A 13,603-nucleotide genomic window follows, 5' to 3' on the forward strand; every position below is an offset into this window, starting at 1 on the left:
TTCTTCTGTAAATTTTAGCTCTCATACTTAGGTCTCTGTATGGGGTTAAGGTGAAAGTTCTGTGAGTGTGTGTGTGTGTTTATGTGTCTAGTTATTGCAGCACCATTTTTTGAAAAGACTACCCTTTTCATTGAAATGCCTTGGAATCTTTGTTGAAAATTAGTTTACTATGTATAACTAATATTTACACATTTTTTTCCTGGATTCCCTATTCAGTTTCATTGATCCATGTGCCTGCTAAGTTGATTCAGTCATGTCCAGCTCTTTGTGACTTCATGGACTGTAGCCCACCAGGCTCCTCTCTCCATGGGATTCTTCAGGCAAGAATACTGGAGTGGGTTGCCATGCCCTCTTCCAGGGGATCTTCCTGACCCAGGGTCGGAGCCTGTCTCTCTTTAAGTTTCTTGCATTGGCAGGGTTCTTTACCTCTAGCACCACCCGGGAAGCCCTTCATGTCTATTTTCATCCCAATTATCACTGTCTTGATTGCTGTAGCTTTGTAAGTTCTGAGACCAAGTAGCCTTTAAGTCTCCACCTTTTGGCCTTTAAGTCCTCCACCTCATAGTTTGGCCAAAACATTTCCATACACCTTTTAGAATTAGCTTGTCAAATTAAAAAAAAGCCCTGATGGCGTTTTGACTGTGTATAGACAAACTTGGGAGCATCAACATCTTAATATTATTTATACATAATCATGGCATTGCTCTCCACTTATTTAAGTCTAATTTTTCTCATTTTTTTTTTAAATAGCTGGTGTAGAGGGCTTGCTTATATGTCTTTGGTTGAACTTATCCCTAGGAACCTGGTCTGTTTTGCTGCTACTGGTATCTTTGAAGATTTTCTAACTGATGTTGCTGGGATACAAACGTTCCAAAATTCACTTACCAATTCTAATATAGTTATTGGTAGATTCTTTTAAAATTTCTATGTGCATAATTATGACAACTGTAAATAATGACAATTTTCTTTCCAATCCTAATTCCTTTTCATTCTTCCCTGCCTTTACTGCACTGGTTAAGCTCTCCAGTACGATACTGAATACAGATTGTGAAAGCAGACATCCTTGTCACATTACTGATCTCAGAGAGGAAGTACTTAAGTCAGAATTCTGGCCCCCAAAGATGCCCACGTTCTAGCATCCAGAATTTGTGAATATATTACACGGCCAAGGGCAATTAAAGTTGAAGATGGAACTGAGATTACATGTAAGCAAGCCTTAAGACAGGGAGATTAGATTAGCTGGGTGGGCCCCGTGTAATAACAAGGGTCCTTAAAAGTGCAAGAAGGAAGCAGAAGGGTCAGTGTCAGAATGATATGATGAGAAAAGCATTCAACCCACTGTTGCTGGCTTTGGAGATGGAGGAAGAGGGCTACAAGCCAAGGAATATCTAAGGTTCATAGATACAAGAAAGGACAAGCAGATTCCTTCCTAGAAGAAAGAAACAGCCCTTCGACGCTTGTATCAGCCTTCCATCTGCACAGCTGTCAGATATGGAAGAGTTTGTGTTGTTTGAAGACACTAATGTTTGTGACTATTTATTACAGCAGCAACAGAAAACAAATACAGGAAACTTCAGGTTTTCCAGCACTAAGTATGATGTTTGCTGCAGAGTTTCTATGGATATGTTGTTTGTTTGCTCTTGGGTTCCTTCTAGTGTTTTTCTTACACATGGTTTCAACTCTAATGTTTCTTCTGATCTCTGTCAGTATTTTATTTCCTATTGCTTACCCATCAAATTTTTCTTTAATGTAATCAACCTCTTTTTTTTTCCCATTTGAGCTTTTCTGATTTTGATGTTGTATTGTTCTTTCTTGGCTTCTATCATTTCTTGAATTTCTTCAGCATTTTAACAAATATTACTGTTTTCCTCTGCTTTGTAAATGTTTCTAGGATATTTTCATTTTCTGTAGGTATGTTATCCTGTCTTCTTAAAGCATGCCTTACCATGTGGTCATGTTTAAAATGAGATGAACTTTGTCATACTTTGCTCCTTTATTTTCAGAAGATTTTAGTGTAGGTGGTGAGGTGGACCTGGAATTTCCTGGTTTTGTGGTTCTAGGCTTCCCTCTTCTGCAGTTACTACAAATCATTAGACAACATTTTTTTTTAAATAACATTTTTAAATTATTATTTTTATTTTTTATCTTTTTGACAGTGCTTCACAGCTTGTGGGATCTTAGTTCCACCTAGGGATTGAGCCCAGGTCCTGGGAATGAAAGCACTGAGTCGTAACCACTGGACCAGGGGATTTCCAGATGATGTGGGGTTTTTTTTTTTTTTTGCTGTTTTTTATTGTGGTAAAAGCCACATAATATAAAACATACTATTTTAACCATATTTAACTGTACAGTGGCACTAGGTATATTCCCAGATGACATGGCTTTTTATGTACCTTCTTAGTACAGTCTGAATTGTCTTATCTGGTCCCCTGTTCCAAATGTATCAGGACCTTTCTTTCCTTTATCCCCAGGGTCCTTTCCTTGTTGATGTCTGCTTTGTTCCTAGTAGTTTCTCTCAGTGTTGGCCTCTGTGCTCTCACCAGATACTTCTAAGAACCCTCATCACCTCCCTGCAGGCTCCTTTTACAGCTGCCACTTGAATGCTGACAGCCCTCTTCCAATTCTGATTGTGCTTTTGAATGCAACAGTTGATACTACCATGACAACTGGGGCTCTTCCTTCTGGGGCTGAGGACATGTGGGCAGGTTCCGGGATCTTCAGCTCTTAGGACCATCACAAGACCCCCTCCCTTTCTCTCTGCTCACTCCTCCAATGCTGTTGTTCCCATTTGATCCTATTAGTTTCCTGGGTCCAGAGGGATATTCTTCCACCTAAATTTAGTGAAGATGGTGTCACTGTGACTTTTCTTTTGCTATCTCAGTTGCTCTATGAGGATATGACATTAAATACTCACTGTGGCTGCCATCTAGCCTTTTGTAATTGGTTTTTAATTTTAAAATGTTTTGTATTTTTCTATTTATACTGTACCACCTAGGATAGGACAGACTATGGTAAGTTTTAACAAATAAATGCAAAATCTTAGTGACTCAAGCCCTTATTTCTTGTACATGTCACAGTCCAGTGCAGTTGGCATGCTGTACTGGTAGGTTTCCAAGCAGTGACTCACATGCCCTGGGTACTTCCACTTTGCAAATTCTTTGTTTATAGCCAAAGGAGAAGACAGGAGACTGGTCAACGGTGACCACTGGTTGTGATGCAGTGAGTTTTATTGCCAGATATGGAGGTCACGTAACATCCTTGGCCGGACTCCGTCACACTCCAAACTAACCACAAGAAAGGACTGGAAACAAAACCACACCGAGAACCTCTTCCTCAACTCTGTACAGCCACCCAAGCAATTTCGGGAAAGAAAGTGAACTATAAACAGTACCCATCTCTTTGTATATCTGTAAAATGATTTAAGATGTAATCTAATCAAAGAACTGGTCACCACTGTTTTTAATAAGGTTTTAATTCCATTAGTACAAAACTTAAAAAAATTTTGGGAATCAAGTCACTTTCAAGACTACAAAAAAACATGTCTCCATGTTTGCTGACAAATTTGGAGAATAAGGCAGCTTACATTTAAATAAAAATAAAAATGCCTCTAATTACAAAGATTCCAGTTAAATGTCTTTTGGAATGATAACATATTAAATTGTACTAACATATAAAGTAAGAAAATGGTGGTTTGGCATCATTCATAAACATATTCACAAACATTCTAAATATTCAATATACATACTTCAGGAGAAATCTAGAAATCAATCCTTTTTATTACCTTTAGTCTATAGGTTTAACACTACAAATATACTCACTGAAAAAAATTAACGATATTTAAAAAAAAAACGAAGTTTATGAAAATTTACAAAATACAACCAATGTATTCTGACTTGTAATCTTATCTTAAATATTTCAGCTTTATTTTTCTGACCTGGTCAGATCATTTAAAAATATTTTCACACTATTTAATTTTAGGATATAAAACAGTAGCAACTTACTAAGTTTATGTTATAAAAATTAATATAGCAATTATCAAAATACTGAAAAAACTCTTATGAGAGCAGTATCCAGATCATAAAAACTTATTTCATTAAGAAAACATCTTCAAAAGGCACATTTTAATTACTGGTGTTTATCTAAAGATAGTAGCTTGAGTTTTGAATTTCCATTCAGTTTTTCATTATCTCAATATGAGGATCATGGAGGGCTAGAGAAGGTAAGAGAACACAGGTTTCCAATGGACATCACCAGGACAGCAGTATTCTTACTCGTCACATCCACAAAGACCAAGAGAAAGATGTAGAGGAAGGGAGGACTTCTGTTCTAATTCAACCTTCAGGAAATACTTTTTACATAAAAATAACTTAGTTTAAAAGATTACAGGACAGAAAGCTTGAAAAACACAAGGCCAAGACCACAGACTGCCCAGTTTAGTCTGAGTGGTGATGTTACTTGTTTGGAGCCTAAGAAGAGAAAGAAGCTTCTGCTTGCTTCTCTGGGATCAAATCTTCATATGGAGCTCATCTCAATTTAAATTACTCAGTGAGTTTAAAGTACTACAAATTCCCAGCATGTCAGACATATTGGTGTTTAAAATAAAATAAAAATGATTTTATGGTTATCTCTGTCGTGTTCCCCTTTAATTGGGGCTGATATTCTAGAGTTGACTGTAATTATAACATCAGTAATTCAAGTACTCTACAAAACTACTATTATTTTTAAGAGGTTATGTCCTAGGACCTCAAAATGCCATCCAATATACAGTTTGAGTTATTTTTTACTTTTCAGTGTAGATTAATACTAATTGAAGTACTAAATTGAACCAGATCAGTACTTGGAAGTACTAACTGATTAAGTACTGATCCCATGCAAGAAACAGAAGGGATTTTTTAATGCTATTTTGGAATTTCAGAATACTGGGGATCCATCTTCATTTCATATTATTTTCCTCAAGTCTCAATTGAGTGTTTCCATTTTTCTTTTTAAAGGTGGGAGACATCATTAGACTTTTTTTTCCTCACTGTAAACAAAATAATTGACAAAAATATTCTGAAGTATGAAAAAAAATGGTCATCAGTTACTTAAACAAAATATAATTTTCTGGTCCCTAATAATGGTCACATTAGGAGTATTTATTCAAGTTCTAAAATAGCAGCTTTTTAAATTAAGGCAACATTGCTTTATTCTTACCTATTTTTTATTAACTACTCTATTATAGCTCATAAGAGCACTTTTATCCTCAAAAGCCTTTTATAATGTAAGAAGAATTAACATGACCATTCTTGTCAATGTTTAAAAAGTATAAAAAAGTTACTGTATTCAAAGTCAACAAACACCTTATTTTTCTGTTTGGAATTCAAGAGTAATCATACTCATTTTAGAATGTGTAAACTATGAAGTTACCTTAAACTAACATCAACAACATAAAATACAATTTTTCTACAAAAATATGATATAAGAAATATATCACTTCTTCCCTGAAATAGAAATTTAATATTTGGACAAAAAACTGTAAACTCTGATTACATTCAAAAGATAGCCTTTTAGAAACTTATATTATTTGAGGCTCTGGCAGCTGGAGCTCTTACCAGCAGATTTATGTGACAGTATGTTTTAACCACACAAGGCCAAACAGTTGTTTCTCTCACAGCTGCTACCAGGAGGAAAAAAATGGCTTTCTGCAGTGGACAGTCTGGGTGAATGAATTGCTGAGCTGGACGATCCGACCCTGCCCTCCACCCTGACTGCGCTCCACAACCACACAAGGCATCTGCACCAGCTGGACAGGAGTCTTCCTGTCTCTCAGTGCCTGAGTGAGGTTTAAGATCTGTGGAAGGAAGAGAGTTTTCATCAGCTCAAAAAAGGTAAAGGCCTCAGTTCACTGATATTATTTTAACTATTCATAACTACAGCTTTTATTTCATCCATTTATGCCCAACAGAGACGGTGATGAGGAGTACCTTCTATCAATACAAATATGTGGAGGTACGTATGCTTGTACATACACATCCATATATACAAACAAATGCACACTATTAGAATTAAATAATTTTTGCCAACCGACAACTCTGAAATATCCTTGAATGCATCTACATCCAGAAGAATGGAATCAGAGATGGAATAAAGTGAATGGTTCCACATACATACTCCATTGACACTGGTCCTAAACAGATACTGGTCTAAAGAGTCTCGTTTGTACTAAATACTTGCCTTACCCACTCACTCAACAAATTTATTGCATGTTCACTGGGATTATTAATAGGACCTAGTATGAAGGCATTTCTTTTAAAATTTGACTAATAATGTTTAAGTTAAAACTTTTGAATTTTACATTAAATAGCAGTAGGGTCATGATCAATCTCAAGAAAAGCATTCATTTCCTATTCTGCCTGTGCCTATCTGAAACACTGGACCTCAGAAATACTAATTTACTTGAAATATATTTTTGCACATTATTTGAAAAAAAATGGCAGAAATGATGAATAACTACTCCAAGCCCTTCCATGTGGAATCTAAGGCCCTCCAAAATCTGACTCTCTAGCCTGCTTCTCCAACCATTTCACTTACTATTTAAAACTTATGACTCCAGCAAAGCCCTGTGTAAGCACAACAGTACACCAAGAGGCATGCAAGCTAATAACCTGTCCTCTTTCCTAGCCCCAGGCCTCATCAGAGCAAGAGCTCCAGGACAGAAGGAACTTGGTTTTACTCACTGCTTTCTCTCAATCACTAGGACAGTTTCTGGCACTGGTTCTGTCAATAAGCAATTAATGAATAAATACAACAGTTATTTAATTATATCCATTTGTTAATGTTGCATAATAAATAGTGCAAAAACTAGACTTGTCTTCTTGGTCACAGGTCTGCAGCAGCTACCTTAAATGAAATTCATCTTTTAGAAAGAACAAATTAATTGGTAAGTTACTGAATGACCATGTTCGCACTATAGTTTATTTTTATTTCAGGTCTTTCTTTTGGAATCTAAATACTAATAGTAGAGTAGAAGAAGCAGAGTCACCTGTAGGTCAGCCTAGCCTTCAGGTCCACACCAGCAGATGCAATTAATACCCTGTGTTTCTAATTAAAGGAGGTGAAAAGGAGTGAGAGGATTGAGTTACAACTAGTACTTTTATGTCCCAAGTAGTGCTCGTCCTTGGTGACATGACTATTTACTGATTGCTCTAGTCAAACATGTTCTCTGATGAAAATCATCCACAGGGAACAGAACTTGCTATTGAAACATTCAAGCAAGTGGATTTGAGAAGGAGAAAGATACTAACACTCAGGAAAACAGTTATTAAAGTGAGGACAAGAATTAGCAGTAGCAGGAAACTGACTAACCAAATAATACACAACAAAGTAAAAAAAAAAATCTAATATGGAAACAATACGGGAAAAAAAAGAGTAATGAAATCAACTTTATTTCTAATCATCTGAGCTATTTTGGTTCAGAATAAAGGACAGTACTGAGTTGTCTCTGCGTCACAATGGAGGAAAAAAGTTGACTACTGTTTCAGAGAGAGCTATTTTCAATGAACAAGATCTTTAAAAAGTAACCTACCTGACCCCTCATCACAGACATCTGCTTTTCAAAAGTGGCTTTGTCAAAATTTCTGTCAATCTATCACAAACAGAAAAGGAAACATTATTATAAAAATCAAGCTCTTTGAAAAAATCACTTGAAAACAAATGAACTCAACTTAGCACATGAGATCATTACAAAGCATTCCTAACAGAAAAAGTTACACAAAAAGATTATTTTTACTTGATGAATTTTTGTGTACCTCTAAAATGACAATAAATACTCTTATACTTCAACTTGTTCCAGAAAGGATTTAAAATGACTTGCCAGCCAACAGCTTTAGGCTCTTTTTAAGAGAATTAAATACTAACAGATCACCAAACATTTCTTATAATTCACAGAGTAATTTTGTAAAAGTTCAACTTTTGAAGAAAACAACTTCCCAAATTATAATGTAGTCTCATTTCAAAGAATACTCAAAGTTTAACTTCACAAATTTATGCTCCTATAAAGAAAAATGCTAACTCCTTTCTGTTATGTCAGGCTCTACTGTAAGCAGTGATATCAGAAGCAGTAAACTGCAAATTAGCTCTATTAGGAAAAACTCTTTTAAGATTTATTTCATTTTCTGAAATAGTTAAAACTAAAAATCTATTTACCTTAAAAAGTTCATAAAGATCTTCACATAAATCTTGCACAAAGTTCATGTCTGAAATATATGGCAGAACCAAGTTTTTTATTTCTTCAGAAAAAGGAACTTTTGCTTGAGGAAGCCAAGCCCAGTGAAATGGATCTAAAAAAAAAAAAAGGTATTCTTATCAGTGAGGGGAAATGGTTTATTTAGACTCACATTTATTCTGTATTTTTCTCTATAATTCCTGGGTTAACAAAAAGACAGGAGAAGTTATCAGAGCACTTATTCTTTGCCATCTAAGTTATTCAAATTTCTAAGTTTAGATGGTTAATTCAGATGGCTTCCTTGGTGGCTCAGAAGGTAAAGAATCTGCCTGCAATGCAGGAGACCCAGATTTGATCCCTAGGTCGAGAAGACCATCTGGAGAAGGGAATGGCAACCTACTCCAGTATTCTTGCCTGGAGAATTCCATGGACAGAGGAGTCTGGCAGGCTCCAGTCCATGCAGTCGCAAAAAGCTGGACAGGACTGAGCAACTAACACTTTCACTTTCAGATGGTAAAGCACAGTAAGGTATTTACCTGAGCTGGTTAGGTTTCTGAGTTTTAAATGGGAAAATAGTAAGTTTTGATAATGAGTATATCTCCAACAGCTCTATATCATATCTGAATGTCTGGCTGCTGTGTTTGGAAATTGAGTGGTACCTATAATTTGTTCACAACCCGATATCATGGCTGAGGTCTCCCTGCAGTTTCAGCCACAAATTGTCAGGAATTGATGACTCATTGGTTTGTGTATATGTGTCTGTGCTTAAAATTTTAAATCACTCGTAGGTCAATAGGTAAGATGCTCTAAAATTTTAAATCATTAGTAGGTCAATAGGTGGGCTTCCCTGATAGCTCAGTTGGTAAAGAATCCGCCTGCAATGCAGGAGACCCCAATTCGATTCCTGGGTCGGGAAGATCTGCTGGAGAAGGGATAGGCTACCCACTCCAGTATTCTTGGGCTTCCCTTGTGGCTCAGCTGGTAAAGAATCTGCCTGCAATGAGGGAGACCTGGGTTTGACCCCTGGGTTGGGAAGATCTCCTGGAAGAGGGAAAGGCTACACCCACTCTGGTATTCTGGCCTGGAGAATTCCATGGACTGCATAGTCCATGGGGTGGCAAAGAGTCGGACACGACTGAGCAACTTGCACTTTTAGGTCATTAGGTAAGCCACTTCGAGAGAGCAAAGATTCATGATCTGGGGCTAACTCTAGTTCTCACCCAAGAAGACCATTAAATATACACAGTGCCAGGACTAGAAAGATTCGTAAAGTAGTGAGATAATCTAGATACAGGGTGCATATTCAGATTCTTGCAAGAAAAGGTAAGGTTTACGACAGTATGATTCCCTACAGAACTACAGTTCATTCAAGGAGAATCTCTAGCTCTTACCACTCAGAAAACCCCGAGGAAAAAAACTTTGCCTTTAGAGTCATTTCTTCTGAATTCTCCTTTATCTATCTCTTTGAATACTATGGAAAGTACAGTCCATTCCAAAGAAAGCCTTCCCCTGACCAATTATGTAAAAGAAAAGCTCTGATTCTCTGCCTGTCTCTAATTCCAATCCCTGCCCCTCAACTTCTTCTATCACCATTCACACTCTCCCCTAAGGCCACCAGTCATCTCCTAAGGCTCTTTCCAAAAGTCCGTGTGCAGTGCTCATGCTACTTCACGTGTCTTTGCAGCAAGCAGCACTGTTCTCTATCGTCTCCCTTTGTGAAATGCTCCCCTATGTAGTTTTTGGTGCTACCACTGTCTCAAACTTTACCTTCTGTCTTTTAAGCCATTTCTCTTTTGCTGGCTTTTTCTCCCGATTTCAACACCACCATTGCCAGACTCTACACTTCGTCTTTTCTCTCCTTCACTTACTAAACATTCATGAAATGTCTATTGAGCACCTACATATCTCACATTGCCCTAGTGATAGCATTTGTTCACCATGATTTTCCCAGGTGCAACACCACCGTGGATTCCACTTACCAAGGTGACAGTTTAAAAATGACATCTTCAATACCAGTATTCCAACCTAGGGACGAATCCAGATCTCCCGCATTGCAGACAGATTCTTTACTGACTGAGCTACCAAGGGAAGCCCAAGAATACTGGAGTGGGTAGCCTATCCCTTCTCCAGGAGATCTTCCTGACCCAGGAATCAAACTGGAGTCTCCTGCATTGCAGGCAGATTCTTTACCAGCTGAGCTACCAGAGAAGCCCCACCAAACATTCATGAAACATTTATTGAGTATCTATGTATCTCACATTGCCCTAGTGATGGCATTTGTTCACTATGGTTTTCCCAGGTGATAGTAACACCGCCATGGCTTCCACTTACCAAAGTAACAGTTTAAAAAAATTACATCCTCAATACCAATTACTCTTTCAAGTTCTAGATCCTTATTTTTTGGTGTTTGTGTTTGGTAAAATTTTCCAGGTGTATTGCAGGCATCTTAAACTTGACACCATTAAAAGGCAATTTGTATATAGATTCCGAACCATTAGAGGTAAAAAAAAGAAAAAAATAAATAAAAGAACAAAGACATCTCAAGTCAGTTCAACCAAAGATAGGAAAGGAAAAATAGGAAAAAATTGAAATTCATGGTAAATAGGAAAAAAAAAGATGGTAGGAAAAGTTCAAACACATCAGGAGTTTATTGAGACAAATTAGAGAGTTAAGTGTAGCTATTAAAAGGATCTCAGATTGGGCAAAAAATCTTCAGCTAGGAGCTATTTCTATGTCATGTACTTAAAATGATGGAAGTTGAAAATAAAAGTATAGAATAATACAGGTAAATACTAGTAAAAAGAAATGAGGCACAGCAATGTTACAACAGACAAAATAAGAAATGTGAAAAACACTGTGAGGGATAAAGAGGGATATATTTTACACTAACAAAAAGAACAAGTCACCCCAGCAAGATAAAACACTGGGACTCTGAGTATGAAATACAAAGCAAAAAGGGCATAGAAATACAAAAAGAAATTGACAAAATTGCAATCACGGTGAACTTTGTCTCTCAAAAATTAGCAGATTAAGTGGTTAAAAAATGGGTCAAGAATATGATTTGACTAACAAGTTTTCATTAGAAGACAGACTTGGTGCTCAACCACATTCTTCTCAAAAATAGTCCTTTAAATTGGCCATAGATCAAGTTAGCAAAGAATGACTAACAAATTTCAAATTTGGAAAGCTATCAAATTTATTTTACAAGGCTAACACAAGCCAAGAAGTCAAAATCAGACATAGTCACTCAAAAATAAGGAACGAACCATGGCAAGGCTCACAGAGTGTATTACACATCTTTGCATCCCAAGTGCCTAGAACTGAGCCTGAATGACTGTAATATACCCAGCTTTTCCTCTGCTATTTTGATATCCATAAATTTCATTCCCATCCTATTCTGAAAAAGGGGTCACACAGAGTCGGACACAACTGAAGTGACTTAGCAGCTTAGCAGCAGCAGAGATTCTATAAAAATTTCTAAATACTCACATGCTCTCCACTCATCAGGATGTTTAAAAGGAAAAGCTAGACCGTTATCAATTGCAGCTATTTTAATAAGTGTTTCTTTATCATCAGTCCATTTTGTATCCTAAAAGGGAAAAAATAATTGATAAAACAATTTACATGCATATTTCCAAAAGAAAAATGTATAATAATTATTGAGCTTTAAAGACATTTTATCTGAAGAGTCTATAAAAATAAAGTTACCAAAAAGTACCAATTTACCACTTAAGGGAAGACAGGGTCTTAAGAACCAGTAAAAACTTCATAATCACTACTTTTTAAATTTGCTATTACAAAGTTATACAGTAATAGTTTCATTCTTTTCATCTTTGGGGAAGTAGGCTTGACATTATTAAGACTTCAGAATGTGTAGTTCTGTATAACAGGCTCTAGGTTCATCCACCTCACTGCAACTGACTCAAATTCGTTCCTTTTTATGCCAAGTAATATTCCATTGTATTATATATATATATATATATATATATATATATATACACACACCACATCTTCTTTATTGGTTCACCTGTTTATGGACATCTAGGTTGCTTCCATGTCCTGGCTATTGTTAAATAGTGCTGCAATGAACCCTGGGGAACATGTGTCTTTTAGAATTGTGGTTTTTCTCAGGGTGTATGCCCAGTAGTGGGATAGCTGGGTTATATGGTAGTTTTGTATAGAGTGAGGTAAGTCAGAAAGAGAAAAACAAATATATTAATGCATATATATGAAATCTAGAAAAATGGTACTGATGAACCTATTTGCAGTGAAGGAATGGAGATGCAGATGTAGAGAAAGGACTTATGGACACAGGTGGGTAAGGAAAGGGCGGGATGAACTGAGAAGATAGCACTGACATGTATACACTATTATGTGTAAAATAGAAAACTAGAGGAAAGTTGCTATATAACACAGGAAGTCCAGCCTGGTGCTCTGTAATGACCTAGAGGTGAGATGCAGGGGAGGGGAGCGAGGCTCAAGAGGGAGAGGATATACATATAATTATGATTGATTTGCGTTGTTGCATTGCAGAAACCAACACAACATTGTAAAGCAACGTTCCTCCAATTAAAAATTTTTTTGAAAATAAATGTTATGACCATGTATACCAAAAAATGTCAATTATGTGATGGGATGCAGTGTTAGCTAACCGTACTGTGATGGTCATTTCACAATATATACTTATATCAAATCATCATATTATACACCTTAAAACTGCATGTATGTCAATAATACCTCAATAAACTTGGGGAGAAAAATAAATAAAATGTGTAGTTCTGGATAATTTACTGTTAGACGTGTTGCTTAAATGGATGTGTGCGTGTTAGTTTCTCAGTTGTGTCTGACTCTGTGACCCCCATGGACTGTAACCTGCCAGGTTCCTTTGTCCATGGGATTCTCCAGGCAAGAATACAGGAGTGGGTTGCCATTTCCTTCCCTAGGGGATCTTCCCGACCCAGGGATCAAACCTGGGTCTCCGGCATTGGCAGGCTGATTCTTTACTGACTGAGCCACCAGGGCGTAAATGTATGGTATTTGCAAAATACTGATATTTTTAGGATAATGATGAAGATAATGATAAGATAATGATTTACCTTACTAAAATAAAGTCTTTCCTAGGGTCTCATAGAAATAATTAGTTCAAATACAAAATGTTTCTAAATAAAACTCTCCAACAACCATGGCTAAATGTAATAAGCTCCAGTAGAAGGAACCTCAAGATACTCTTGATTACAGAATGTAGGCCATTTCTAACTTCTCCATTCTCCTGTAATGGAAATGCAAGCCTCAGAAGCAAGAGAGTTTTCATGTTGAAGAGTACTTCTTATTATCTAAAAATAGACATTGTCATTATTAAGTGGTCTAGATTTTAGAAAGGTGAAAAAGATAATTTTTAAA

General features: G+C 36.5%; 1 protein-coding gene across 2 annotated transcripts in view; it reads right to left on the minus strand.

Annotated features, from left to right (window-relative positions):
• Positions 1–3,454: 3,454 nt before the first annotated feature.
• PI4K2B (phosphatidylinositol 4-kinase type 2 beta) overlaps positions 3,455–13,603 on the minus strand; it is a 36,097-nt gene continuing 25,948 nt past the window's right edge. For both annotated transcript variants that reach the window (XM_006041987.4, XM_044946027.2), the window contains 4 exons: positions 11,693–11,792; positions 8,185–8,318; positions 7,565–7,624; positions 3,455–5,830 (listed from right to left, as the gene is read on the minus strand). In XM_006041987.4, the coding sequence (XP_006042049.4) occupies positions 5,657–5,830; positions 7,565–7,624; positions 8,185–8,318; positions 11,693–11,792 (468 nt within the window). In that variant the 3' untranslated portion in view covers positions 3,455–5,656. The remainder of the gene's footprint in view (positions 5,831–7,564; positions 7,625–8,184; positions 8,319–11,692; positions 11,793–13,603) is intronic.

This window comes from Bubalus bubalis, chromosome 7 (genome assembly GCF_019923935.1).
Source record: "Bubalus bubalis isolate 160015118507 breed Murrah chromosome 7, NDDB_SH_1, whole genome shotgun sequence".
In the NCBI taxonomy this organism is placed as follows: Eukaryota; Metazoa; Chordata; class Mammalia; order Artiodactyla; family Bovidae; genus Bubalus; species Bubalus bubalis.